Source organism: Oratosquilla oratoria, chromosome 28 (assembly GCF_046742065.1).
Source record: "Oratosquilla oratoria isolate Oo_2021 chromosome 28, ASM4674206v1, whole genome shotgun sequence".
Taxonomy (NCBI): Eukaryota; Metazoa; Arthropoda; class Malacostraca; order Stomatopoda; family Squillidae; genus Oratosquilla; species Oratosquilla oratoria.
The window spans coordinates 35,671,175-35,698,674 of NC_134804.1; the positions used below are offsets into that span (position 1 = coordinate 35,671,175).

General features: G+C 34.5%; 1 protein-coding gene across 1 annotated transcript in view; it reads right to left on the reverse strand.

Annotated features, from left to right (window-relative positions):
* LOC143040309 (lachesin-like) overlaps positions 1–27,500 on the reverse strand; it is a 52,500-nt gene that overhangs the window by 14,821 nt on the left and 10,179 nt on the right. Inside the window, exon 3 of the mRNA XM_076211199.1 lies at positions 21,381–21,591. Within this exon, the coding sequence (XP_076067314.1) occupies positions 21,381–21,591 (211 nt within the window). The remainder of the gene's footprint in view (positions 1–21,380; positions 21,592–27,500) is intronic.

Consider the following 27,500-nt stretch of genomic DNA (forward strand, 5'->3'; position numbering starts at 1 on the left):
AGGGGGACATGGGAAGGCACAGGTGAATTTACCCTAGGTAGGGTGATTGTTGTTGGAACCAATAATGTTTGAACGTATTTTATTAACTGCTAATGATGTAATACAGTCCGGAATCTAATGACCTTTTGAGATGTTAAAATTCGAGACATCTTTAATGAAAGAAGATTCTATTATTTTTCTCTTGAAGCTACAATTTGATTTGAAAATTATATCTGCGTTGTCCCAGTCTATGCGGTGGTCTTTGTTGAATGAGTGAAGAAACACTGCAGAGTTCTCGTATGCATATTTTACCGAGTTTTTGTGTTCTTTAATCCTGGTGGTGAGGTTTCGTCCGGTTTGACTCCAGTACACTTGATCACAATCCTTGCACGGTAAATTATAAACTCCTGGGTTGTTATTATCTTGGGTTCTTCTATGGACATTAACTACTTTAGAAAATATGCTGTTGGGATAATTAAATAGTATATATATATATATATATATATATATATATATATATACATATATATATATGTATGTATATATATATATAAATATACATATTATATACATATATATATATATATATATATATATACATATATATATATATATATATATATATATACATATATATATATATATATATATATATATATATATATATATATATATATATTCATCGGGGAATGATACTTATTTAATTTTATTTTGTCAACTCTAAAAGTACTTTTTGTTTTTGTTTTGTTTTTCAGTTGATTTCGTTTATTTTTCATAATTCTCTTTTATTCCTTCTTAATGATACTGATTGTAATTCAGCCAATATTTTATTCTCTGTAATACTTCCTTATCTATTTGCATCATTTCATTCATTACAATAATAAGTTTGTTTTTTCTATCAGTATTGATGTGTTCTCATTTTCTATGAAATTCAATACATTTTCTGATTTATTTTAAAAAAATTCAAATTTTTGTGACACATTTCTCTTTGTCTTTAGAAAGAATTTTTTCTTTGACCTAATCTATCAATATTAAATTTGACTATTCTTAATGTCGTGTATGATATCTATTGAAAACCTTCCACAATTTAAGCGTTTAGATATCGATAAACAATTCTCTTTGTATTGTCTTTCAGTCTTATGAAGAGACAATTCAATAGGAAAGGAACTAATTTCATTCTTCCTTATTCGGTTTCTCTGCACGTTGATGTATCATAAAGTCTATGATTAAGATTCTGAAACTACTAACCTAAATCTCTTTCTCCTCATTAGCTTCCAACTTTCTCTCATCTGGATATCTAAATTAAAATCTCCAAGTGTCATACGGCCTCTGATGACCTCAAGAACCACCTTCAGCTTACTTTGTTTTCTTTACATTAAATCCTATCAGGAGGTTCTGACCAACCAAATAGCAATGATTATTTTATTTCTCAAATTGAGGTCATTTTCAGCCTTATTTGTTTTTCATCTTTATTTAATCTTTCATTATTTTTATTTGGATTCTAAATCCTTTAAACTAATAAAAGATATCTTTCTTCATAGTTTATGATATTCAGTGACTTATTTCTAATGGTCCCAAGATGAATTCTAGGTTACACATATTACGAAGAAGGGAAGTCAAATCATCAACACTACAATACTCATATGTATATATATATATATATATATATATATATATATATATATATACATATATATACACACACACACACACACACACACACACACACACACACACACACACACACACACACACACACACACACACACACACACACACACACATATATATATATATATATATATATATATATACATTTATACATAGGGCGCAGGTTTTCTTCTATACACACTGAATTGAACACCACAGCATTTTCACAGTTATCAAGATTCTACTTGATATTTTCAAGTTTCCTCACTAAAGTTCTAATATTGGCAGGATGAGCGGAAACGAACTTTCCAAAGTTCTCCATTTTAATTATTCCACGTTTCGACTACAAGGAGTCATTTTCAAGATACAAGAACAGTTAAGACAACACAATTTACAGATACGTTACATGGTCACAGGAAAAATTAGAATGCTACACCCTTAGGTCAAGCGCGATCTTTAAACCTCCGATGACCTGACCCTGGAAGACCTTCTCAGAGCTTGAGGAGGGAGAGGGAGAGGTGAGGGGGGAGAGTTGGAGTCGGAGTAAGGTGAGGTGAAGTAGTGTGCCTACCATGCACAGGGAGGTTATGTACAACATGTAGCGTGGACGTATTAAATAAGGAAATAGCAGACAACAAATTAGCCTGTACATTGATCACAGGAGACAATTTTCTTGTATACACAGCCTCTAACATTTTCAATTCCATAATGTTATTACACTGGGCTAGCACTTCAGTGTTATGAACAACGGTTGCTCTATCCAACACAGACTTGTGATACTGTTCAAAATGATTTTTAATGGCTCCCTGTTGAAGGTGGAGAGTTAAACGTCTGCTAAGGCTGCATGTCGTATAACCAACATAGCTACGAGAAAAGAGCTCACAGTCTCCAGAAATGCAATTAAACTGATAGACTACTTTAGTTTTCGACAGCGTCCCAGAAATGCCAGCCAAATAATTTTTGAGAACTAGGGAACTAGTGCGTTCTTTTATAAAATATATCCAATTCAGTGTGTATATATATATATATATATATATATATATATTATTGTTGATTTATCATACTGTTTGATTCCTGATTCTTCTCATACGAATAACTCATTACATTTATGATGAAAGACCAGATCTATGGACCAATTCATTATCAAAATTTGGTATCTTTCCCTTTCAAGACTCTCTACTTCGAAAACGCCCAAATCACGATATCAAAATTATTCCTAGCTCAGCATCAACATATTATAATTCCATGTTCTTCTCCTTCGCCTCATTAATTCATTTGCTATTATTGAGACATTTTATAACTCCTAAATTATCAAGGCTGTATCACGGGAATGATATAAGTGCTAAGGCTGTGCAGTTGTGTAGTTGTAATTCAGACTCAATGGTCCACTGGAGGACCAGTCTATCCCCTGATGGAAGATACAGTCTCTGTACCTCACCATGGTTGCTTAATCTAGCACGGTAAGGTTATGCATGGAGAGAAGTGCATTGAAGTTTTTAGTATGTTGGAATGGCTTTGGTTGCGAATGAAGTCTGAACTGAATGTAATCAGCTCGACCATATTGATAAGATGATTATGTTCGACACTGCTCTACCGAAACTTATGTCCTCCGTTGTGGAGAAGAGTTAGGAAGTCAAGAAACTGATTTGCTCTTAACAAGGATCGAACTCGGACCTTCCACGTTCTGAGGCTGGAACGTTATCAACTGCTCCATGCAGGCTGCTAAGATAGTAGCAGGAATAGAATGATATATGACACCAAGTGGTTGAAGAAAAACGTAAGCAGCCTATGCCAAGAGGCACGTGGCCGCGGCCGAAGACTTCATTTTTGCCCTATTATGCACTTGGGCTATTTGGGAACTGGAACTGCTGGGAACTGGAAAGGAGTGTGGTACTTGAACCCGGGACAAGGAACATGCGGGAGCAGCACCTCGACACTAGTGTAAGATTTTTTTTTTTTCTTCTTCTTCTTCTTCTTTTTCTTTTTCTTTTTCTTTTTTTCTTCTTTATCGTTTTCGTCTTCTTTTTATTTTTTCATTTCATCATCATCTTCATCCACTTCCTCTTTTTCTTTTTCTTTTTCTTCTCCACCATTTTCTTCCTCGTCTTCCCCTTTTCCTTTTTCTTTATTTCATCTTGTTCTTCATTGTCTTTCTCTTCTTCTCCTACACTTATCACTAAATTCTTATCCTATTTTCTCTAGTGGAGACCACGTTGGTCTTTTAGCTCGTGTAACTAAATCGGTGGGTATAGGAAATGCGCCCATATTTCTCTATTTGCCAGAAGCTCTCCATAACACAGTCAAGATTCTAAAAACTTCCAATATAGACAGGAGAGATTTTGGCCTGTATTGAGGTCAGAGGTAGGAAAATAGATAAACGAATAAAAAGATAGCGGATCAAACAAGTAATTGAACAAATTAATAAAGAATATATAGTGAATAGATAAAGAAATAAATGAATAAATAAATAAATAAATGAATAAATAAATAAGCAAATGAATAAATAGATAAATGAATAAAAATAAATAAACATATAAATAAATAAATAAATACATAAATAGATAAATAAACAAATAAATAAGTGAATAAATGAATGAATGAATGAATGAATAAATGAATAAATGAATGAATGAATGAATGAATGAATGAATGAATGAATGAATGAATGAATGAATGAATGAATGAATGAATGAATGAATGAATGAATTAGTTGATAATATATAAATAGATAAATAAGCAAATAGATAAACAGAAAAATAGACAAATACATAAGTAAATAAATGAGAAAATAGGCGGGCAAAAAATCAGTAAAGAAGCAAATGGTTGAATAAGTAAATATTTAAATAAATGAATAGAATGAAATATATGAGTAGTTAAATAATTAAATGAAATGAAGTAGTAAATAAACGAACACAAATATTAAGTAGAAAAAGCAAGGAAACTCACTGAGATTCAAGTGAATTTTGCCACTTTTACTCCTAGGCTTTTAACTGATATTTTTTTTCTTTTTTGTCCCGTCATTTTTTATCCTTTTACAGTCTAACTCTACTGTTGAATTAAGAAAAGTCAATCACAGAAATGAAATCTACAAGAACTTTAAGTCTTGGGTGTATATGAATATTGTTAATTTTGTTCAAGAAATTTAAAGATATATATGGATTCAATGAGACTGATAGAAAAGAAACAACAAAAAGAAACAGATTACGTATTTAATTATAGGCAAAGCAGACAAAACTAATGGAAATCTGGGGGGAAGGATTAAGAGAGGACATGGGGAATTAAAGAAAAGGTAGAATGAAATAAAAGAAGAAGTAGAGAGGAAAAGATGAAATAAAAATGCTATGGCAGTGGTCACACGTCTGCAGCTCCGGTGGAATAGGGAATAACACCAGTGACACCGATTTCTATTGGATTTTCTATGAATTTTCGATGGATTCTGAAAGCTTTTTGAAACGATTCGAATACGAATAAGTCACATGCAGATGCAATTTTAGATTTCAGGGAGAAGGTACGAGTTAAGATCATTGTTAGAGAGCTATTAAAAAAATGGCAAATTGAAAAGCTTTTTATGTAATTATGAATAACGAATATAAAACATCTATACATTATATATCTGCTTCAGAGAAACTTGATAAGTTTAGATTTCAGGGAGAAGGTACGAGTTAAGATCATTGTTAGAGAGCTATTAAAAAAATGGCAAATTGGAAAACTTTTGATGTAATTATGAATAACGAATATAAAACATCTGCTGTATACATTATATATCTGCTTCAGAGAAACTTAATAAGATACTATGATAGCGAGATTTTTTTAAATTCAAAAGTTCAGATATAATTACATAATTATATACATCTCATTATACAACTATACATTTCACACTTGATGTATGCTGCATATCTTAAAGTCTCCAGAATTCACTATAGCCATTGAAATAATAAAAAGAGTACAGTGGCGAGCCATAATATCAATATTGAGCTTAAGAAAAAGAAAACAGAATACGAAAATAGCTAATAATATTCTCTCAAATAAAAGAGAAAAAAAAAAGCATGTGGGAGCTTAAATAAAATCTTAAATCAATAACATCAAAGTTGTAAATATATTCCCATTAAATACCACGTTAAAAAATCTCAGGCAACTGTGAGATTACTGTATTTTTCTCAAACTTTCTACTTATTATTTTTTTTTTTGCAATGTCAGGCTTTATCTAACTAGATTTTTAGGATTTCATTAGCTTTATTGTGCGTCATTTACTACTCTTATCTATGAGAGGGCTTAATTCATTTTTTATTCATCTCTTCAGAAATCTATTTAATTTAATTTTGAAGGTACTGAACAACTGACTTTAATTCTACAAAAGATAAGCTGGGAAACATCTCATGGCCCAAAACTCCTACAGTATTCCTATGAGTTAGCCCTCCCTGATAAACAACATCCTCTTCATTTGGCCTAAAAAAGACACATACAACTTGTCACTAAATCAAATGCGCTAGCCTCCCTACACATAGGCTTATATTTCTTCGTTGGCTCATGACGTTATCTCTTCCAGGTTGCCGTGAACAAGTCTTAATGATGATTCAGTTTAATATCACGAACTCCCCCTGTCAAGAGGCTATGACGATGTCCCTTACAGAAGAATTTGTAGCGTAGAATTTAATAAACCATCGCCTTGGTCCAACTCGCTGGTGGCAGGGTTCGAACTACCACAAGCAGCGACGCTCTAAGCCGCTCGGTCAACAAGTAAACAAGATTCATAACACTCAAATCGTGATTCAAAAGGTTATTGCTCATAAATGTGATTACTGTAAGCCCCGTCTATTAATATATGTTCACCTTGACCGTTTTAATCAGGTCATTGAAACGGCCGTTTATTGCGGTTTCAGTAATTAGCATGACCAAACAAACTTTGGTTTTACTTATAAGGTGCTGCTTAATTAATACGACAGAACTTCAACACATCTTACATACACACAACCATACACATACGGGCGCGCACGCAGGCACACACACACACACACACACACACACACACACACACACACACACACACACACACACACACACACACACACACACACACACACACACACACACACACACACAACACACACACACACACACACGCACGCACACGCACACACAGACACACACAAACATACACCTACACACACACACACACACACACACACACCTACACACACATAAACACACACACACGGACACACACACACACACAGACACACTCACACGCACACACTCACACACATACACACACACACACACACACACACACACACACACACACACACACACACACACACACACACACACACACACACACACACACACACACACACACACACACACACACACACACACACACATATATATATATATATATATATATATATATATATATATATATATATACGCACACACATGCACGCATACACGCACACAGTAAACCACTCTCTACATGTGTTTTAAATCCATATATTTAATAGTACCTAAGTCCTTTCATTTGTCCATGTTACTATTTCTAATTCAGTTGAATGAAGGGTGTCATTTAGCCATTATTTGCAAACTGACCAAACACTCTTTTGTTCCATTCCCAAATTGATCTGTGGGCCGAAATTTAATGTCATCTCGATCTGCACACTTTGTGTAATCTCCCTTTCACCACAGAGGATAGGAGGCTCCCTATCGCATTCATCACAGAGTGTGCATCCACCCCATTAGCCACAACGCCAACGACGACATCTATAACGTCCAGCACGCTTGCCACATTAACCAGTCCCATTCATTATAGCCTCATTATTATGACCTCATTCATTGCCAGCTCTCCCACGCGAAGACTCATTCTCCAATTACGCAATATATGCAAAGGTGAGTGTCCTTGATTTGTGTGTTACGGAAAAGATGAAGTAAGGCTTAAGAGGTAAGATGCCCAGTAACCTTTGTTTTCTTGAAATAGGAAGGAAATAACGTAATTCGTCAGACTGCGTGCAGACAGAATAGCTACTGTGTAAGGAAATGAGAGGAAGTGGCCTGAAAAACTGAAGACTCATACAGAACACACACACACGCACGCACACACACACACACACACACACACACACACACACACACACACACACACACACACACACACACACACACACACACACACACACACACACACACACACACACACACACACACACACACACACACACACACACACACACACACACACACACACACACACACACACATGCATATATGTATATATATATATACATATATACAACATGTATGTATATAATATATGTATATATATACATATATACAAATATATATGTATAATATGTATATATATATATGTATGTATACATACATCCATACACGCGCCAGAGAAATTTTGATATCCCGCAAGCTTGGTAACATTCTAAAGTTGCATTGCTCGCATTGTAGCTTATACTCCTCCTGAGACACAAGGACCTTCATCTTATTTCCACATTAAACCGGTAATGCAGTTACACTTCGTCTTACCTTCAAATTAAGTCACTAATGTAGATACCCAGGTTCTGCCCTCAGAGTTTACTGAATATCATTTAGTGTTGTAACGTAACCATTGCCACAGGCACCAAAACCACCACTGACATCAATACGACACTAACGTTTCCCCAAGCGTGCCCAACAACAAAGTTACAGTTTCCTCTAATTCTCTTGTAAGGATGGTTGTCATGGGTTGCTCCTTGTGAATATGCACTTCTGTCTTCCTTGTGTGCCCTTGTCCTCAACATATAATGTTAGAGACCTTTGGTTCACGTTTGAGGACTACGGGACCCTGGAGAGCAATAGAGTTTCATAAGTGAGAACACAAACCAAAAACTAGAGGGTGCGCGGATGTATAACGATTTAATTCAGCGTTAAAGTGGTCATCTCTAAGGAGCTAAGGAATAGCAATTCGTAAGAATAGATTATGTGAGAATAAAGTTGGAAACCTCCTCTAGCCACAAACCGATAACTAGTGTGAGTTAGTGAATGCGCTATTTTTTCAGGAGGTTAAGGAACAGTAATAAATAATTTCAGGTGTCACTCTTCTCCTGTCCTTGGTCGGTTTCTCATATTCGTCTTTTCTGCTTTATTTGTCATTGCGTGGCCTTACACACACACACAAACACACACACACACACACACTCACACACACACACACACACACACACACACACACACACACACACACACACACACACACACACACACACACACACACACACACACACACACACACACACATATATATATATATATATATATATATATATATATATATATATATATATATGTATATATATAAATATATATATATATATATATATATATATATATATATATATATATATATATATATATGATAGATCAACTTTTATATTTACCATTATTGGAATTTTAAGGTTTACGTCTATTTTCTATACCCTACAAGTTCGTATATTGCCTAAACTTTATATAACTTTTTCGTTTAAATCAATCTCTAGGCTAGTTTCTTGTTGATGTATATAATACATGTAATCTTTTCCGTTAATCATTTGTTCTGATATTTCTACTCCTCACTGGTTCTTTTTCTTTTTTTATTTGTACTTGTTCTTTCTATATTCATTTAGCACAAACTTTCTAAGATTAGGTTCTTAATGGAAATCCTTTTCTTAGAATATTAATTCATTTTATATTCAGTCGAAACAAACTTGTTAAGAATAAGCCTTCATTTATCCTTTTTTCTTTTTTAAGTTATTCATTCTGTTTATATTCAGCAGAAAGAAGGTTGTTAAAGATACGTTTTCAGCGTATTCGATACATTCTTTCCGAAATAGATCCTCTTTCGTGATTATGAACATAAAAACATAGAATGGAGGAGACTACAGGAGACCATAAGACCTACACTACGCAGTTCCATGTCCCTCCCACCTTTCATTCCTATCCATAAAATTATCTAATCTTCTCTTAATACAACCAATAGTTTCAGCTCTCATTATAAGATTACTAAGTTAACCACTATTCGTTAACCATTCTGTTGCTAAACCAGTTCTTGTCTATATCCTTTTTAAACCTAGATTATTCAACCTAGTCATACACGTTTCATCCTCTAATCTGTAATAAATCCTCTAGATGTACAATATCCCGGACTTCCTAGGTAGCACTGTTCTAAGTGTCTTGTATGTTATCTCTCCGGGTTCAATTGCATCGCCCAAAAAAAATCGTCATTATCTTTCGAGTCCGTCTGTCCTATTCAAAATTGAATTTCGGCACATTCCATACTTTCTAACCTCCTTCCATTTCTAGTAACTAAGTCTATATAAGTTCAAAATAAAATCTAATTTCATGCGAAAGTCCCTTCTTTCTTATCTTTATTTTCCCTATTTTGATAGTCATCAATACTTGTGATTTTATTAGTCAAATCTTTTGCCTTTCCGTTTCTTTCCCATAAGGATGGTTAACAATTCTGTTTGTTAAAATTCAATGTTTCATTTGTTATAATGCATCCAAATTAATTCACTTAGTTTTATTCCTACTCTTGCACTAATATTTTATGAACGGGGATCTAAGATGGAAATCATAGATGGGTGATGGATGGGAGCGGGATAGATTAGATGGCTACCTCCCATATATGGGGGAGAAGCCTTTGGTATATATCTAGATTGTTAGCTAGATATAGATACATACATACATACATACATACATACATACATACATACATACATACATACATACATACATACATACATACATACATACATACATACATACATACATACATACATACATACATACATACATACATACATACATACATACATACATACATACATGCATACATACTTACATTATTACATACACACATACATACATTAATACATACATAGGTAGATAGATAGATCGATAGATAGATAGATAGATGGATAGATAGATAGATAGATTGATAGATAGATAGACAGATAGACAGATAGACAGATAGGCGGATATCTATCTATCTATCTATCTGTCTATGTATACATATATGTATATATATATATGTATATATACATATATGTATATCTATATAATATATATATATATATATATATATATATATATATATATATATATATATATATATGTATGTATGTATGTATGTATGTGTGAAAAATTCTCAAGCTGTATTACACCTGCAGTAAGTTTCGAATTCTCTCTCTCTCTCTCTCTCTCTACATACATACACACATACATACATACATACATACATACATACATACATACATACATACATACATACATACATACATACATACATACATACATATATATATATATATGTATATATATATATATGAATATATATACATATATATATATATATATGTATATATATATATATGTATGTATGTATGTATGTATGTATGTATGTGTGTATGTATGTAGAGAAAGAGAGAGAGAATTCGAAACTTACTGCAGGTGTAATGCAGCTTGACAATTTTTCCAGTGTGAGGGCACAACCGATCCGTCCACCTCTTTGACCCTTTCATTTAACCACAACTTCTCGTTCCCGTGTTTGCCTGTAGTGCCAAGTCAGGACCCCTACCAATCATCTGTAATGTAATTTCTTCATCCATTTCAGTTTTAGTCCCTGATTTCTCCACCACATACCTCCACTAAACCTCTCCACAAATTTCAGTTCCTACCTTCGAATATCAGTCATACTCTCAATCACATGTTCTTTCTCCTTACCCTGCACTTGTTCCCTTCCTCCGCTGTTATATCTTGGCCTTCTTCTCTCATTACTGCGCTTACATATACCTGCCCACCTTCGTTAGCTTCTTCCCCTTCCTCCGCCAGAGGTTCTGTTAGCTGGAGATTCTTCCCAAAGGCTTTGCCATCTTTATTCATCTCTCCAATTAGTCTACCATTCTCCCCCCCGCTTTTCCTTCTCATTTCGTATTCTATTATGATTCACATTCGTTTCAGACTACCCTCTTTTTTTTCTATTTTCGTTTCACTACGTTTTATTTCTATGAATTACTAATTTTATTAGATTTAATTAAGTATCGCAGTACTATTTTTTGCAGGGTTTTCGTTTAATTTCGAAAGTCTTTGTCTGATGATTTTTTTTTGTTTTTCATTTCTTCAAGCGCCATCTTCTTAGCATTTGGTCTTTTCTTCCTGTTTTATTCTCGATTATTTTTGTGTAACTACGAATGCTCGCTGGCTAAGCGGGTTAGAGCGTCGTTACTTGCGGTGAAGGTCGAGGGGATGGTGGTTCGAATCCTTCCACCGGCGAAGTTGTACCATGGGCATGGTTCATTAAATTCTACACTACAAAGTCCTCTGTAAGGAGCATCGTCCTAGTCATCCGATGGGAGGAGTTTGTGACGTCAAACCATATCACGAATGCAGTTTTATTATTTTATTTGTTTTGTATGTCCGTAGTTACCACTAATTCAAGTTGTCGTTCCTGTTAATTATTGTAATTTTTATGTCCCTTACTTTTGTTTTGTTAACGGCGACATATTTATTCTATCCGGCACATAGACGTTACATTCTTGGCGTCAATTTCATCACGGTTCCAGCGAATGCTTAAAGATAACCTGTGATATTTTTCGCCGAAAGTATCTACCATTTCTATATCATTATTTCATATCGATTTAGGTTCTTGTTTTTGTTTTCTTTGCCATTTCCAAATCAACATTTCTGTCTCATTATTAGTTATCTAATTTCCCCTTTAGTTCATTCTTGACTCAAAACTTTCCACCTTATCGTCATTATATTATACGTGTTCTCTAGTGGTTCCTCATGGCTAATCTTTCTAGTCTGTTTTCGATAACTGAGTACCTTTATTATTTGGTACAGTAATGCTGGTGAGTAAGTTTCAGATCCTAGTTAGTGAAAGAATAAGATCAAAGTGGTGAAAAGATGTAAGGAACTTACACCAGAAGGCGCTGAGTAACCGTGGCCGAAGCCAGATTACCTATGCGCTTGGATCTTTGAGACAGGTAGTTACTGCTGAGGATCGGAGAGGAATGTGGGACTCGAACCCACAACTAAGAGAATACGAGACTATAAGATCATGGTGAAATTTAGATTATTTTACCAGCACTATATATATATATATATATATATATATTTTTTGGGGGGGTCCCTACAATGAAAGAATGTCACCATCGGTAATGTATTGGTCTTACATTCCCTTAGTTACGGGTTCGAATCCTGCACTCCTCTCCGACTGCCCAAACAGTCCAAGCGCATAGGGCAAAAGTGACGACTTCGGCCACGACTAATCTCCTCCTGACGAAAGCTCCTCACCTGCTATAACAAAAGGTCGTCCTAAATGCAGCTCTCCCCATTCCCCTTGATAGAGTGGTACAGCAAGGCCAGCTTCCTGAGCGTCATAAATACCGAGTGGCACAAAACCTCGTGTCCTTCTTCAGAACAACTGGAATGACTACCTTGATCTCCGGCCTCTGGGCCAGAAAAAATGAGCTCCCTTTTGCCACCCTGAATGTAAGAAAACTTTTACGGCCTGGAGCCATTATGGAACTCTTTCTGGGCCGAAACGTTATGAAATAGATTTATGTGCACTGCAAGGAACTAGACGCTTGGGATCAGGGGACCTAACTTCTGCGGAGTATATATGTACATGCGGTGCTGTATATCACAGGATGAGACAGCATTTATGGGCTGGGCGTATTCTTCGCACATTATGACTTATATACGTAATATAGAAGGTGAGGAGTCTACGCTAGAAGGCGCTAAGTAGCTGCGACCGAAACCATCACCTTTGCCCTATCATGCGCTTGGACTGTTGGGGCAGGTAGCAATCGCTGCTGGGAATAGGAGAGAAGTGAGGGATTCGAACCCACAACTAAGCAAATGGGAGCCTAGCACGCTTCCGAATACGCTACTTGCACACATACGTAATACGTGTATAAAATAGAATTACTAAAAAAGATGTTGTACATAAGTCGAAAGCAAAACTTCCTCAAATTAGCACAGTGAAGGTATATGCTCAAGCAACGATATATAATAATTAAAAAAAAAATCTTAGTAATGAAAAAGACTTGTCTCTTTATTATCTAACTATACCTATGCATTTATTTATTTTATTCATTATCATCTACTATTATTTATATTGTTATAATTTCTATTTATTTTTATTTTATTTATTCATCACTATTATATTTTTTCCGCATTCGACCTAGTCATGGACCAAAAGGTCTCCTGTCGGCATGCTCCTCCTTTATAATCTTTTGTAAGACATAGACATAATCTCCTTCGTAGTGCGCTGGTGGTATCACCAAGAGCATGCTGTGGACTCGAGTCCCGCACTCCTCCCCGATTCCCAGCAGTGACTGCTAGTTACCTGCCCCAGAGGTCTAAGAGCATAATAAGACTGAGGCGACGGCTTTAGCCTTAGGGTCCCCAGGCACTTACCTTCGCTTCATGATTCTTAGAAATTACTTGTAAATATAAGAAGGAATAGACAGATGGATAGCAGACTCTCTCCTAGTCTTCTGTTGCTGAAGACCATTGAGCGTACCCCTGCATTCAATATCAACAAAATGACTTCTGAGTTCCTAGAATATTTGTTTTCAACCTGACATAATGGTGAGGAGTTTACGTCAGGAGATGTGTTGCTTCGGCCGAAGCCGTCACTTTTGCCCTATTATGACCTTGAGTTGTTAGGGCAGGTAACAGTGAGTCACTGAGGAAAATCGAAGCGAAGTGCGAGAATTTAACCCACAACTAAGAGAAAGTAAGAGTTGCACTGATGATATTACTAAATTATTTTTAACGAGCATCTGTTGTGCCTGAGTTCATTAATACAAAATTCGACTCGCTGAAGCCTTCTCATACTAATTTTCAGTAACAAAGGTATATTGCACTCTAATACAAATTTCACTTTCTTACGAGCCACCGGCTACGCCAGTCCTTGCTTCTCAGGGGGTTTGGGCTTCGGCTCCTTGCCTTCGGCCCTTATTCATTATCCACAAAATGAGGAACAAAAAACATTTTTTTCTCTTTTTTTATCTTCTCGTGTTTAGAAAGACTAGAAATAACCAATGAGTGACAAATTTTACCGCTCTATTGACGAAATTTTACAATTTGCTTATTTTACAAGAAATGTTTTATGTATACATATCGAATTGCAATAAGTGTTAGCTTATTGCTTCTAGAGAGTATGTCATCTTCCAGTCATATAAAAACCTAGTTTATGGCCAAGTCATCCTGCACATTGATAGCAGTCTTCCCTGAATCATCATCTCCTCTTCGCCAATTCTTTGCCACTGACTTTTTCCCCAGTTTCAGCGCTTTCGAAAAAAAAGTCTTCTTCCTTCTCATTCTCTGAACCAATCTTATAAAACTCTTTTTCTTTTGCCATCAGTTTTATTTTCTTCTATTCTGCCTTGCATCTCTCTGAGAGGCAGTCTTCGTTTATATTGCGTTTTTTCATAATCCTCCTTGACTGTGAAAAGGAGATTTGCATCTTTATTCAACGGTCCCAGTTATCCATCTTTTGTGCATTTTTTCTCTCCATATTTCTTCTCAATACCAAGCACAAAAGATCTATGCTTTCGTTATGATTTCCCTCTTGTCTGTTTTTTTTTTTTTCTTATTTCTAGAAGAATTTGAGGCAGCACATTTACATCATATTTGTATCGTTTATTTTTTACCATTTCTTTGGTAATATTTACTTGCTCAACCCACCCTTTACATCTTCACGTTATCAAAAAATACACTATTTGTACTGATACTTCGTGATTTACCTCTTTTCCTTTCAAATGCACCTTACTCTTGTTCAGTTTATATTTCTTATCATTCTGTATATTTTCTTACAACGCTCCCAATACCCTTATTATTCAAATTCCCCCATCTCATTACGAATATCCCGCAACACACATAGCCATCCTCTTAATTCATTCAGTCTTCATATATTTCATTCAGACTCTTTGAAAAAAATCATCATCATCTAAATACTCGGTGTTTTGACTTGATAAACCATTAGTCTTCATCCTCTGGAAATACAATACTGTACATCCTCTTGAACTCGTAGTGCGCCGGTAGCGTGATCGGAAGCGTTCTGGTCTCGCATCCATATAGTTGTGGGTTCGAATCTCGCACTCTTCTCCGATAAACAGCAGTAACTGTTACATATCTCAATAGTCCTAGCGTATAATGGGGGTAAAATTGACGGCTTCGGTCTCAGCTACACGCCTCATGGAGTAGGTTCGTCACCTTTCCTTGGAATCAAATTATTCAATAACATGAGCGTTTAGAAACCAAATGCTTACTTGATCATAGACTCAAAGAAGATCATACCTCAGTCATTGTTTTTCATTATCATATTCACTACTGCTGAAGTAGCAATATTTATGTGGTTACATTAGATTAATTTGGCACTTACCATTGTAATATTCTAACGTGAATAACTAATGCCTAAATGTGTGATGCTTTAAAAACTCTACTATCTATCCGTGAATAATTAAGAGGCTAGGTCAACAATTTTGACCTAAGTCGGCCCCACAAATGTGATGGCCGGCAGTCTGTTAGCTGCAGTGTATCTAACTGGAACTATTGCACTATTATTGCTAATAATTATACATTGAAAGATTCTTAAAGTGTTTTATTCAACCCTATTGTGATTTTATATGAGCAACCTGTTACATCCATATCTTCTATATCCCGTCTCAACCTTACTACATGCCTTAAATGAAACTTTTGAATATTAACCCACATTAAAGAAGTAATTTGGTATAATAATGAACATTATCAATTAGATTACGTGCACGGTAGCTTTCCATCAAACGCTATATATGCCATCATGAATCCATTCTGTTACCATACTGGTATCACTGTTATCACAAACAGGCATCCTATGTGGATCACGCACTGAATACTTTGATAATTTTATAATCATGAATTCTGTCATAATGATTACTTACGCATCAGTTATCGTGATTAACCAAAACCACATATTATTCCCTTTTACGTTCATTTATCTAACCGTAAAATATGTTTGTGATTCACCATGGTCTTCGATTTCATGATTGACTCGTGATTGACAGCTATTATTCACCCGTTTGAAAGCTCAGACATCATGCATTGCCCGATCTATGGGTAATGCTTTGGCCTTACATACTGTATATGTTCTTTTCCCTTGCGTTTAGTGTAAGTGAGTCTCTGTAGCCATGAACGGTGTTCAGACTCAAACTCACCACATTACATACTAAGACGCTATCCACTACAGCTAGATAGATATCTTAGATATGCTAGCTTAAGTACTGAAGCAAAATGCCTATTCATAGCTGTAATCACTTCAATCATAGCGTGAAGTGACTAATTACTCTCTGGAAAGACAAAGAGTGTAGGGTGATCTAATAGAGGTATTCAAATGGGTCGTGGGCTTTATCAAGGGTGATACAGGCAAGATCATCATATCAAGACAGCAGGGCAGGCCTTGTAATAATGGATTTAAATTGGACAAATTTAGGTTTAAAAAGAAATAGTTAAGAAGTGGTATACCAACAGTGGTTAACGAATTGAATAGACTTGGTAACAATGTAGTAAGCACTGAAACAGTTGGTTATTTTAAGAAAAGATAAATTTATGAATGGGGAGGAAAGGTGGTAATGGATTTAGAACTAACTAGTGTAGGCCTTATGGTTTCTTGCAGTCCCCTTCTATCTTATGTTCTTATCATAGTGTATAGTGATTTTGATAGCGCAGCTTCAAGGTGGTAGCTTCATGCTTCAACAGTCTTTTGATGTATTTTTTTCAGGATGATATATGGAACCGTAGAAAAAATATAATTGATCACCTTCATCAGTGTGTAGTGATCTCGGTGATGTATGATACATGGCAGCTTCATATTTTGTCACGATTTACATAAACCCAATATCCATACTTTTAGTAGTATACGGAACCATAGAAAATGTATTATTAGTATCTGAACCACGCTCACATTTATTTGCACGTCATCTATGTTATTCCATAGAGAAGAACATCTTTGCTTGCTGGAGAACATGTTTGCATGAAGGAGAACATTTCTGCATGATGGGGAGCGTATCTCCGTGATACACGATCAGGTAAATTGGTTGCCGTCAACGTTGTAAGCCAATATCATCACCTTGCATCCCATTCCGCAGTCTCATCATCTCTGAAACCAGCCCACTGTCAGGATACATCAGACGCAATATCCTTCTCTATGTTCATATTGCGTTCCCAAGTGGAAAATAGCGCTGATGCCTTGACTTGTTTGGTTGGCTGGTATATAGGGCCATTCACGAGAGTCTGTGATGATTAATGTGTAGGAATATCAACATAATCATTCACGGAACTTGTATAATATATAATTTTATATCTTTTATTTGTTATGGTTACGCTGGCAAAGAGGGCCACTTACGAAAGTCTGTGATGTGTAGGAATATCAACATAGTTACTCATGGAAATTATATAACATATAACTTATAGCATATTTGTATCGTTTGTTTTGTTATGGTTACATTCTAATTTTATGAAACGAAATTTATGAAATCTTATACGATCTTGTATGTTCGGCATATAGGGCCTCTCTCGAAACTATGATGGCTAATATATGCGAATATAGACATAATCATTGACGGATATTATAGAACACTTTTTCGTGTTGTTTGTTTGTTGTGGTTACATCGCAGCTGTATTATACGAAAGTCATATAACATATTTTTTGCATCCTTTGTTTGTTATGGACACACCCCAGTTATATGATGCGAAAGTTATATAACCTTATACGATCTTATATGACTGGCATAAAACGCCTCTCGCAAAACTCTATGATGGTTTGTGTAAACAAATATGAGCATAATAATTCACGGAAATTATATAACATTATTTTGTATATTTTATTATGGTTACATCCAAATTGTACGATACGAAAGTTATAAAATCTTATACGATCATCGATAGGGTTAATGCATGCGAATACGAGCATAGTCATTCATGGAAATCAAATAACATATTTCGTATCGTTTGTTTGTTATGGTTACATCCAGTTTTATGAAACGAAAATTATGAAACCTTATACGATCATCGTTAGGGTGATTGGTGGTGGAAATAAGCCTGTTTGCGCATTATCCTGTTTATAGAATACAGATGCACTTGATTTGGAATATTTCATTAGAGTGAAATGTGACAAACTATTTTGCAATTGCGAAGTGGAAAAGGTATAGTCAGGCTAATTTGGAGCCAGACTGTGACTTGAAAGCGAATATTTATGACCTGATATCATAACAGGAGTGGAGTCAAAATATCATGTAAGCTATCTTTGGAAAGATAAAATACACAACATTCAATATGAATTGAAATATGTTATTGATTACGATATGTACAAAAACCGTCGTGATTAAAACGTTGCTGCTTAATTGGGTAACATTAACAAATATTCGAAGGAACTGAAAACGACATTAGTGACAAGGAATACCATAAATATATGATGACGTCATTCATCAAAGGACCACTTTCATGACGTCATGGTGTTATTATTCAAGAACGGCACGTGTATGATTCATCGACAGGAAGGTTAACTTGTGAGAAATAGGAGATTGAAGAGCCTTGACTTGATCACGAAGTGTGGGCCTGAGCCATGGGATCCTCAGGCGTATAACAAGTACAATAATCTTAGTGGAAGACGTTCAGATTCACGTTAATACATATGTAAACTCGAAATCTCTCTTATACTCATACACGCACACACGCACACACATGTATGTATGTATGCATGTATGTATGTATGTATGCTTGTATGTATGTATGTATGTATGTATGTATGTATGTATGTATGTATGTATGTATGTATGTATGTATGTATGTATGTATGTATGTATGTATGTATGTATGTATGTATGTATGTATATATATATATATGTATATATGTATGTATGTATGTATGTATGTATGTATGTATGTATGTATGTATGTATGTATGTATGTATGTATGTATGTATGTATATATGTACGTATGTATGTATGTACGTATGTATGTATGTATGTATGTATGTATGTATGTATGTGTGTGTGTATGTATGTATGTATGTATGTATGTATGTATGTATGTATGTATGTATGTATGTATGTATGTATGTATGTATGTATGTATGTATTTATGTATGTATGTATGTATGTATGTATGTATGTATGTATGTATGTATGTATATGTATGTATGTATGTATGTATGTATGTATGTATGTATGTATGTATGTATGTATGTATGTATGTATGTATGTATGTATGTATGTATGTATGTATGTATGTATGTATGTATGTATGTATGGATGGATGGATGGATGGATGGATGATGGATAGATGGACGGATGGTTGGATGGATGTAATTATATATGTACGTATACATATGTATATGAGTACATATATATAAGTACAATAATGTGAATACATGCATATATAAATTGACAAATCTGCCTTTTCAATTATCATTACTAGAAATAGGTGAAAGCACAATCGGACACGTGATTTCACAATTATTATGTAATCCGGAGACAAGGTTCCTTTAGCCTTTGGCATAATAATCTGCTTCACCCTCTAAAGTGGCAGATATCTGAATCATTTCACGGAGTCATGCGCTGCTTCTCTATGAATCTAAATTATTCACTCGCTTTTCAGCTCCTGATATTTTCTTATCTCAGTTACATTCACCTCATTCCTTCACGCAACTTTCAATTTTTATCCAATATTTTATTCAATATTCTCTTCGGCTCGGCTAGCCAACATGGTTTTTACCTGGTTTATCCCTCTTCTTTGTGTTATTTATTTATTTATTTATTTATTTACTTATATACCTATTTATTTACTTATCTATTTACTTATTTATTTATTTATTTATTTATTTATTTATTTATTTATTTATTTATTTATTTATTTATTTATTTATTTATTTATTTATTTATTTATTTATTTATTTATTTATTTATTTATTTATTTATTTATTTATTTATTTATTTATTTATTTATTTGTTTATTTATTTATTTATTCCTTTATTTTTTTATCTATTTATATATTAATTTATTGATTTATTTATTGACTTATTTTGGTAAACAACCTCTTTAAATGGAGTTTCACAACTTTTTGAGAAGATAAAAAAAAAATATTGACTTTCTTATAGAATTTCAATTCTTCTATTTTTATATACGTTTATTTTTTCATATTTTTTTAGCTTCTCTGAGCTGAAAATTCAATATTTATTTTTGTGCCAGTTTATTGTCACTTTCCTTTAGAAAACCAGATACAAAAACAGATGATGATTGCGAATGAAACCTTTCTGAAATCATATGTGTGTGGATGTACAAATACATGTATATTATGTATTTTTGTATGCATATATATATAATATATGTATATATGCATATATATATGTGTGTATATATATATATTAATCTTTTTCAGCCACATTAATTTTTCACTTTAATTCTATGTCATCACGATCGAGACTGACAAGGTGCTCAATGGAGACATATACGGAAACCTATACGCAGTGAAGCCAAGGACTCGAACCCAGCTCAGACGTAACAAGTGAACAGTGGCTTAAACCACTGCACTATCAAGAGATTTATGAACATATGTGTATACATCTCCGACTGTATTTATGCACGTATAAGTATGTATGCGGACATCTTGGATTACATAACTTATATTAAAATGAAAATTATGACATAACGAACAAAACCCTTAATTAATATCCTCACTACTCACCGACCACGGAAAGATGAACGTAATGTGAGATAGGGGGCGTGGTGGAGATCTGACACTCGTAGATGCCAGCGTCACGTTCTTGTAGGTAATGAATCTTGAGTAACCAATCCTCCGAGCCCTCAGAATGGACTCCTGAGAACCTCTGGTCTGACGTGTAAGTAAATCGTCCGACGGTGAGTAGGTGAACATCTCTATGTCGAACCCACGATACCTGGTGAACAGGAGAGATGGAAATGTTTTTATATTTCGTTTCATGTGAGTCAATATGTTATACGTCAATTTATTATTATTTACTATTTACCTGTTTGTTTGTTATTTAACTATACCTATGCATTTATCTATGTACTTTATTTGTTACTTACATTATTATAGTTTTTATTTAATATGTTATTATTATTATGATTTTTTTCGCATCCGACCTAGATATGGACCAAAAGGTCTCCTGTCGGCATGCTCCGCCTTTGTAATCCTTTCTAACCCTTTTTTCTCTAAAAAATATTCTTAGCTCAGCAGGAATAGGATACTCAGGAGTCTTAGTCTGAGTTTATTCCTGACTAGTTTCTAAAACATTTATTCTGATGTTATTGGTGATAGGAAACACAGATGTCTTAGTCTGAGTTTATTCTTTACTTGTTTCTAAAACATTTGTTTTCATGTAAGTGGGGATAGGAAACTCAGGAGTCTTAGTCCGAATTTATTCCTGACTAGTTTTTAAAACATTTATTCTGATGTTATTGGTGATAGGAAACACAGATGTCTTAGTCTGAGTTTATTCTTTACTTGTTTCTAAAACATTTGTTCTCATGTAAGTGGGGATAAGAAACACAGGATTCGTAATTTCAGTTTATTCTGAATAGTTTCTGAAACGTTTACTCTTATATGACATCCGAAAGTAGTTAGGAATGCAATCAGACTAAGCATCCTATTTCCTATTCCCATTTAAGTTAACTCGACAGAATGTCTCCCAATATATTCTTAATATAGGTTTATGTTTCGTAAGCTTACCGTTTTCCTAATTGTATGCAAATATACACATGTATTCTATTTCCCACTCTCTATTTTCCTTGAATAGCATACATACATGAATATATATATATATATATATATATATATATATATATATATATATATATATATATATATATATATATATATATATATATATATATATATATATATTTCTTATTTTCTTTTTTCAACTAGGTCGTAAATTTGATACTAAAAACAATTTGCTTCCTTCTATATAGCAAAATATTTTTTTTTATATGGTATAGGTACGACAGGTGCAAGATATCTCTCATATCAACGCACAATATAGAAAGAAGTGAATTCCAATTAGCGGAAGTATCAATTCCTAAAATATAGAATGTATCTTTATACATTTCCATAAACGTCCCACATTCATTTAAGATGATTATTAAAACATTTTCTTGTTATGTAAGTGAAACTATTTTAAGTACAACATTTCTATACATTTTGTTTGAGGTATATGGATACATTATGCTTGAAAAAGGTTAAAGTATTTGACAATCCGATACCTTGAAGGGAAAGGCACAGAGCAGAAAGATTCTGCAGGGGAAGGCATGCAAGACTGGTGAAAATGTCACAAGAAAAATAGAAAGAGGAATTCAAGGGTACAACATTTTCAACGCCTGTTATAGAAGAACTACTCCACATCCAAAATGCATACTCTGCACAAAATGAAATACTGTTCCTGTACAATCACAGCGCTAAGCTCGACTAAATGGTAGTGATTGTACCAGTCTGTTCTGTACGTGTTTAGAGGTGATATGGATGTGCATACTGAATGCATGCATGTACGTAATTATGTATGTGTGCACGAGTATGTATGTATGTATGTATGTATGTATGTATGTATGTATGTATGTATGTATGTATGTATGTATGTATGTATGTATGTATGTATGTATGTATGTATGTATGTATGTATATGTATGTACGTATGTATGTATGTATGTATGTATGTATGTATGTATGTATGTATGTATGTATGTATGTATGTATGTATGTATGTATGTATGTATGTATGTATGTATGTATGTATGTATGTATGTATGTATGTATGTATGTATGTATGTATGTATGTATGTATGTATGTATGTATGTATGTATGTATGTATGTATGTATGTATGTATGTATGTATGTATGTATGTATGTATGTGTATGTATGTATGTATGTATGTATGTATGTATGTATGTATGTATGTATGTATGTATGTATGTATGTATGTATGTATGTATGTATGTATGTATGTATGTATGTATGTATGTATGTATGTATGTATGTATGTATGTGCTGTGGTGTGTAGTATGAATGATTGAAAGAATTGGAGAATACGCTTCAATGTGGTTCTCAATTTCCGGGGCATTTTTGACATATCTATTAACAATCAGTTGACATGTTCATAAAGAAAAAAAATAAAGCCTCAATACAAGAGAAAAAATAGAAATAAGAAAAATAAAAAATAGAAAAAAATAAAAAAATAAAAAAAAATAAAAGAGGGATAATACAGATAAATTGAAAATTTAGGAAAATTTAGGGGGAAAAATGGAAAGGGCAACAAGCTAAAAACAAACACAAACGAAGTAAGCTAAAAAAGAAACGAAAAGAAAAGTAGGAAATAAAGAAGAGAAGAGAGAAAAAAGCCAAGAGGAGAGGATGAATGACTTGGTGAAAGCCCAAAGTGGACTTTTGTGCCACGCAGACCTCCAGTAGCTGTAAGGGGGGGTTGGGGAGAAGGGGGTAGAAAAGGGGAGAAGGGGGGAAGGGGGGGTGAACGGGGGGATCTCCTGCGGCAGTGGTATGCAGGAAAATAGGGCGAGGGTTCCAAGGAGAGCTCTATGGATCCTGGCGAATGGCATAGGCGGATGGGGAGCGGGGAGGTAGGTGAAGTTTCCAGAGTGAGTTTCAAAGAAGATAGTATAGTCTGCTGAGCATAAAGAAAAAATAAAATGTATTGCACCAAGGTGTGCTGTGTAGGTGTACAATGTTCAGGTGGTGTTCACGTTGATAAAGATTGTGATACAGTGAAAGTGATAAGTGTAGACAGGGTAGGGTGGGATTGTACAGTATAGTCGGCAGAAAAATTTTGAAAAAGAAAATGTGTATCGCACCAAAGAGTGCTGCGTAGGTGTAACACGTTCAGGTAGTCTTCACGTTTAAAAGGACTGTGATACAATGGAATTGATAAGTGTAGACAGAGTAGGGTGGCTGACAAAAGTTTGCTTGTAGTATGGTTTAAGTTTTTAGGTTTGGGAATATCACCATCGTCTTAACAATGAAATAATTCGTAAACGGATTTTTTTTTTTTTTTTGTCGCCTCATGGCGTAGGTCTCTCTCTTTTAGTCTCGACTGCAGGAGCAATATATATATATATATATATATATATATATATATATATATATATATATATATATATATATATATATATATATATATATATATATATGATGAGGAATGGGCGACAAAATGAGTGGCAGGGTGGTGAGATAAACATCGAGAACCGTTGAAGTTTTATTAACTGACGTTTCGCTCTTAACAGAGCTTCTTCAGAGTGTACAAACATAATCGGGAAATCAACAATTATATATCTTACATCATTCCGCGTTCCTTCCTTAACCCACCCCCTCCCTCCCTCTCGTACCCTTCAGCTCCTGTAAGATCATCCAGTCGGACATTTTGGACAGCTTAATAAAGCCATCACGATGGTTACAGCAGGGCTGGGACTATAAAAGCTGCTTCTACTATTTTTCTTTTTTTCTTGTCTAATCCTTGTTTTAATATTTCCACTCCGTCCCAGTTAGGTAAATGCCCGTACTCCTCCGCATGAATCACCAGGGCGTTTGATGTTCGGTGGGCCCTCAGGTCGCTCTTGTGCTCATATGTCCGCTTGTGTATGCCTCTTCCTGTCTCCCCAAAGTAGTTTAGGTCACAGCCACCACATGGGATTCTGTAAACCATACTGTTGTTATTATGTTCATTTCTACTCTTACCTCTCACTACTTCACCTATCTTCGTACTGGATGTACTGGCGATCTTCAGCCCTGCTCTGCGGAGCAAATGTCCTAACTCTTCTGTGTGCTTGGAGTTTGGAACTACAATGAAGCCACCTTCCTTAGTCTCCTTTTTCTCATCATTTCTCTTTTCCATTATTTTAAGAGCTATTTTCTTCAAACTATGGAGTAACCCTTCTGGATATTTTAGTCCTGAGAACACTTTAAAAATATATTTGATTTCTCTGTCAATATGTTCTTTACTACATACCCGGAACGCTCTGAGAAAAAATCCAATTATTACTCCTCTCTTTATCCTTTCACTATGTGCTGAAAAGTACGGGTATGTAGTAAAGAACATATTGACAGAGAAATCAAATATATTTTTAAAGTGTTCTCAGGACTAAAATATCCAGAAGGGTTACTCCATAGTTTGAAGAAAATAGCTCTTAAAATAATGGAAAAGAGAAATGATGAGAAAAAGGAGACTAAGGAAGGTGGCTTCATTGTAGTTCCAAACTCCAAGCACACAGAAGAGTTAGGACATTTGCTCCGCAGAGCAGGGCTGAAGATCGCCAGTACATCCAGTACGAAGATAGGTGAAGTAGTGAGAGGTAAGAGTAGAAATGAACATAATAACAACAGTATGGTTTACAGAATCCCATGTGGTGGCTGTGACCTAAACTACTTTGGGGAGACAGGAAGAGGCATACACAAGCGGACATATGAGCACAAGAGCGACCTGAGGGCCCACCGAACATCAAACGCCCTGGTGATTCATGCGGAGGAGTACGGGCATTTACCTAACTGGGACGGAGTGGAAATATTAAAACAAGGATTAGACAAGAAAAAAAGAAAAATAGTAGAAGCAGCTTTTATAGCATCCCAGCCCTGCTGTAACCATCGTGATGGCTTTATTAAGCTGTCCAAAATGTCCGGCTGGATGATCTTACAGGAGCTGAAGGGTACGAGAGGGAGGGAGGGGGTGGGTTAAGGAAGGAACGCGGAATGATGTAAGATATATAATTGTTGATTTCCCGATTATGTTTGTACACTCTGAAGAAGCTCTGTTAAGAGCGAAACGTCAGTTAATAAAACTTCAACGGTTCTCGGTGTTTATCTCACCACCCTGCCACTCATATATATATATATATATATATATATATATATATATATATATATATATATATATATGTATATATGTTGTGATATGATGTGATAGATCTTGTTTTGAGACGGTGAGCAAAGATAAAGTAACTATTTCTGTTAACGTTTCGACAAGCAAATTACATCCTCAGAACAAGAAAATACAATAGGCTACACACAAACTTTCACAATAAAGCTATATTTTTGGCAATAATTTTGTAAGCATGTTGTTTTATTTCTCTATTCTAAAGATATATCCTTCAAACTAAAACGTAAATCAAAATAAAAAAACGAGAAGATTAGAGTCCTTAATCGTAAAAATACTGCCGTGTCAAGCTCGGAGTATATTGTAATATGTTTCCGAGAACTTTATTTTTAGAAATAATCTCAACTTTCACTTAAAAATATGTATTTTTATAGTATATAGCTATCTATATATTATATAGTTTTAGCTCATTAAGATTTCAATCACGTATTTTTTTTAATGTATTCGCACATCAAACTTTCTCTCCACTGTTAAACTATTCTTAAACCTACATCTTAGGATTCTTTCTTTTCTGTCCACCTAACAACTTTTTTTTTTCTTCTTCTTCTTCTTCTTGGTCTGCCATTTTATGCCTCTTTACTCCAGAAGTTAAGATTTAAGCAAACTTTTTTCTTTCCAAATGCAAGCTCTGAAATTTACTCAATTTTTTCTTCAGAATTTGAATGCCACCCCAGTATATTTCCTGATATTTTTTATTTTCATATGTCTCTTTTACAAAGATAAATGTCGTCAATGATTTTTTTAAATCTCGTCTTACTAGAATAATTATACTAACCTTTAGAGACAGGTGTAAATTCTCACCCAAATAGAATCTTATGGCATCAGACAAAACCGTATCGGACGGATCCTGGCCTTTCACGAATTGATATGGACAGACTGAAATTTTCAATGGCGTGGGAATTCCTTAGCTAA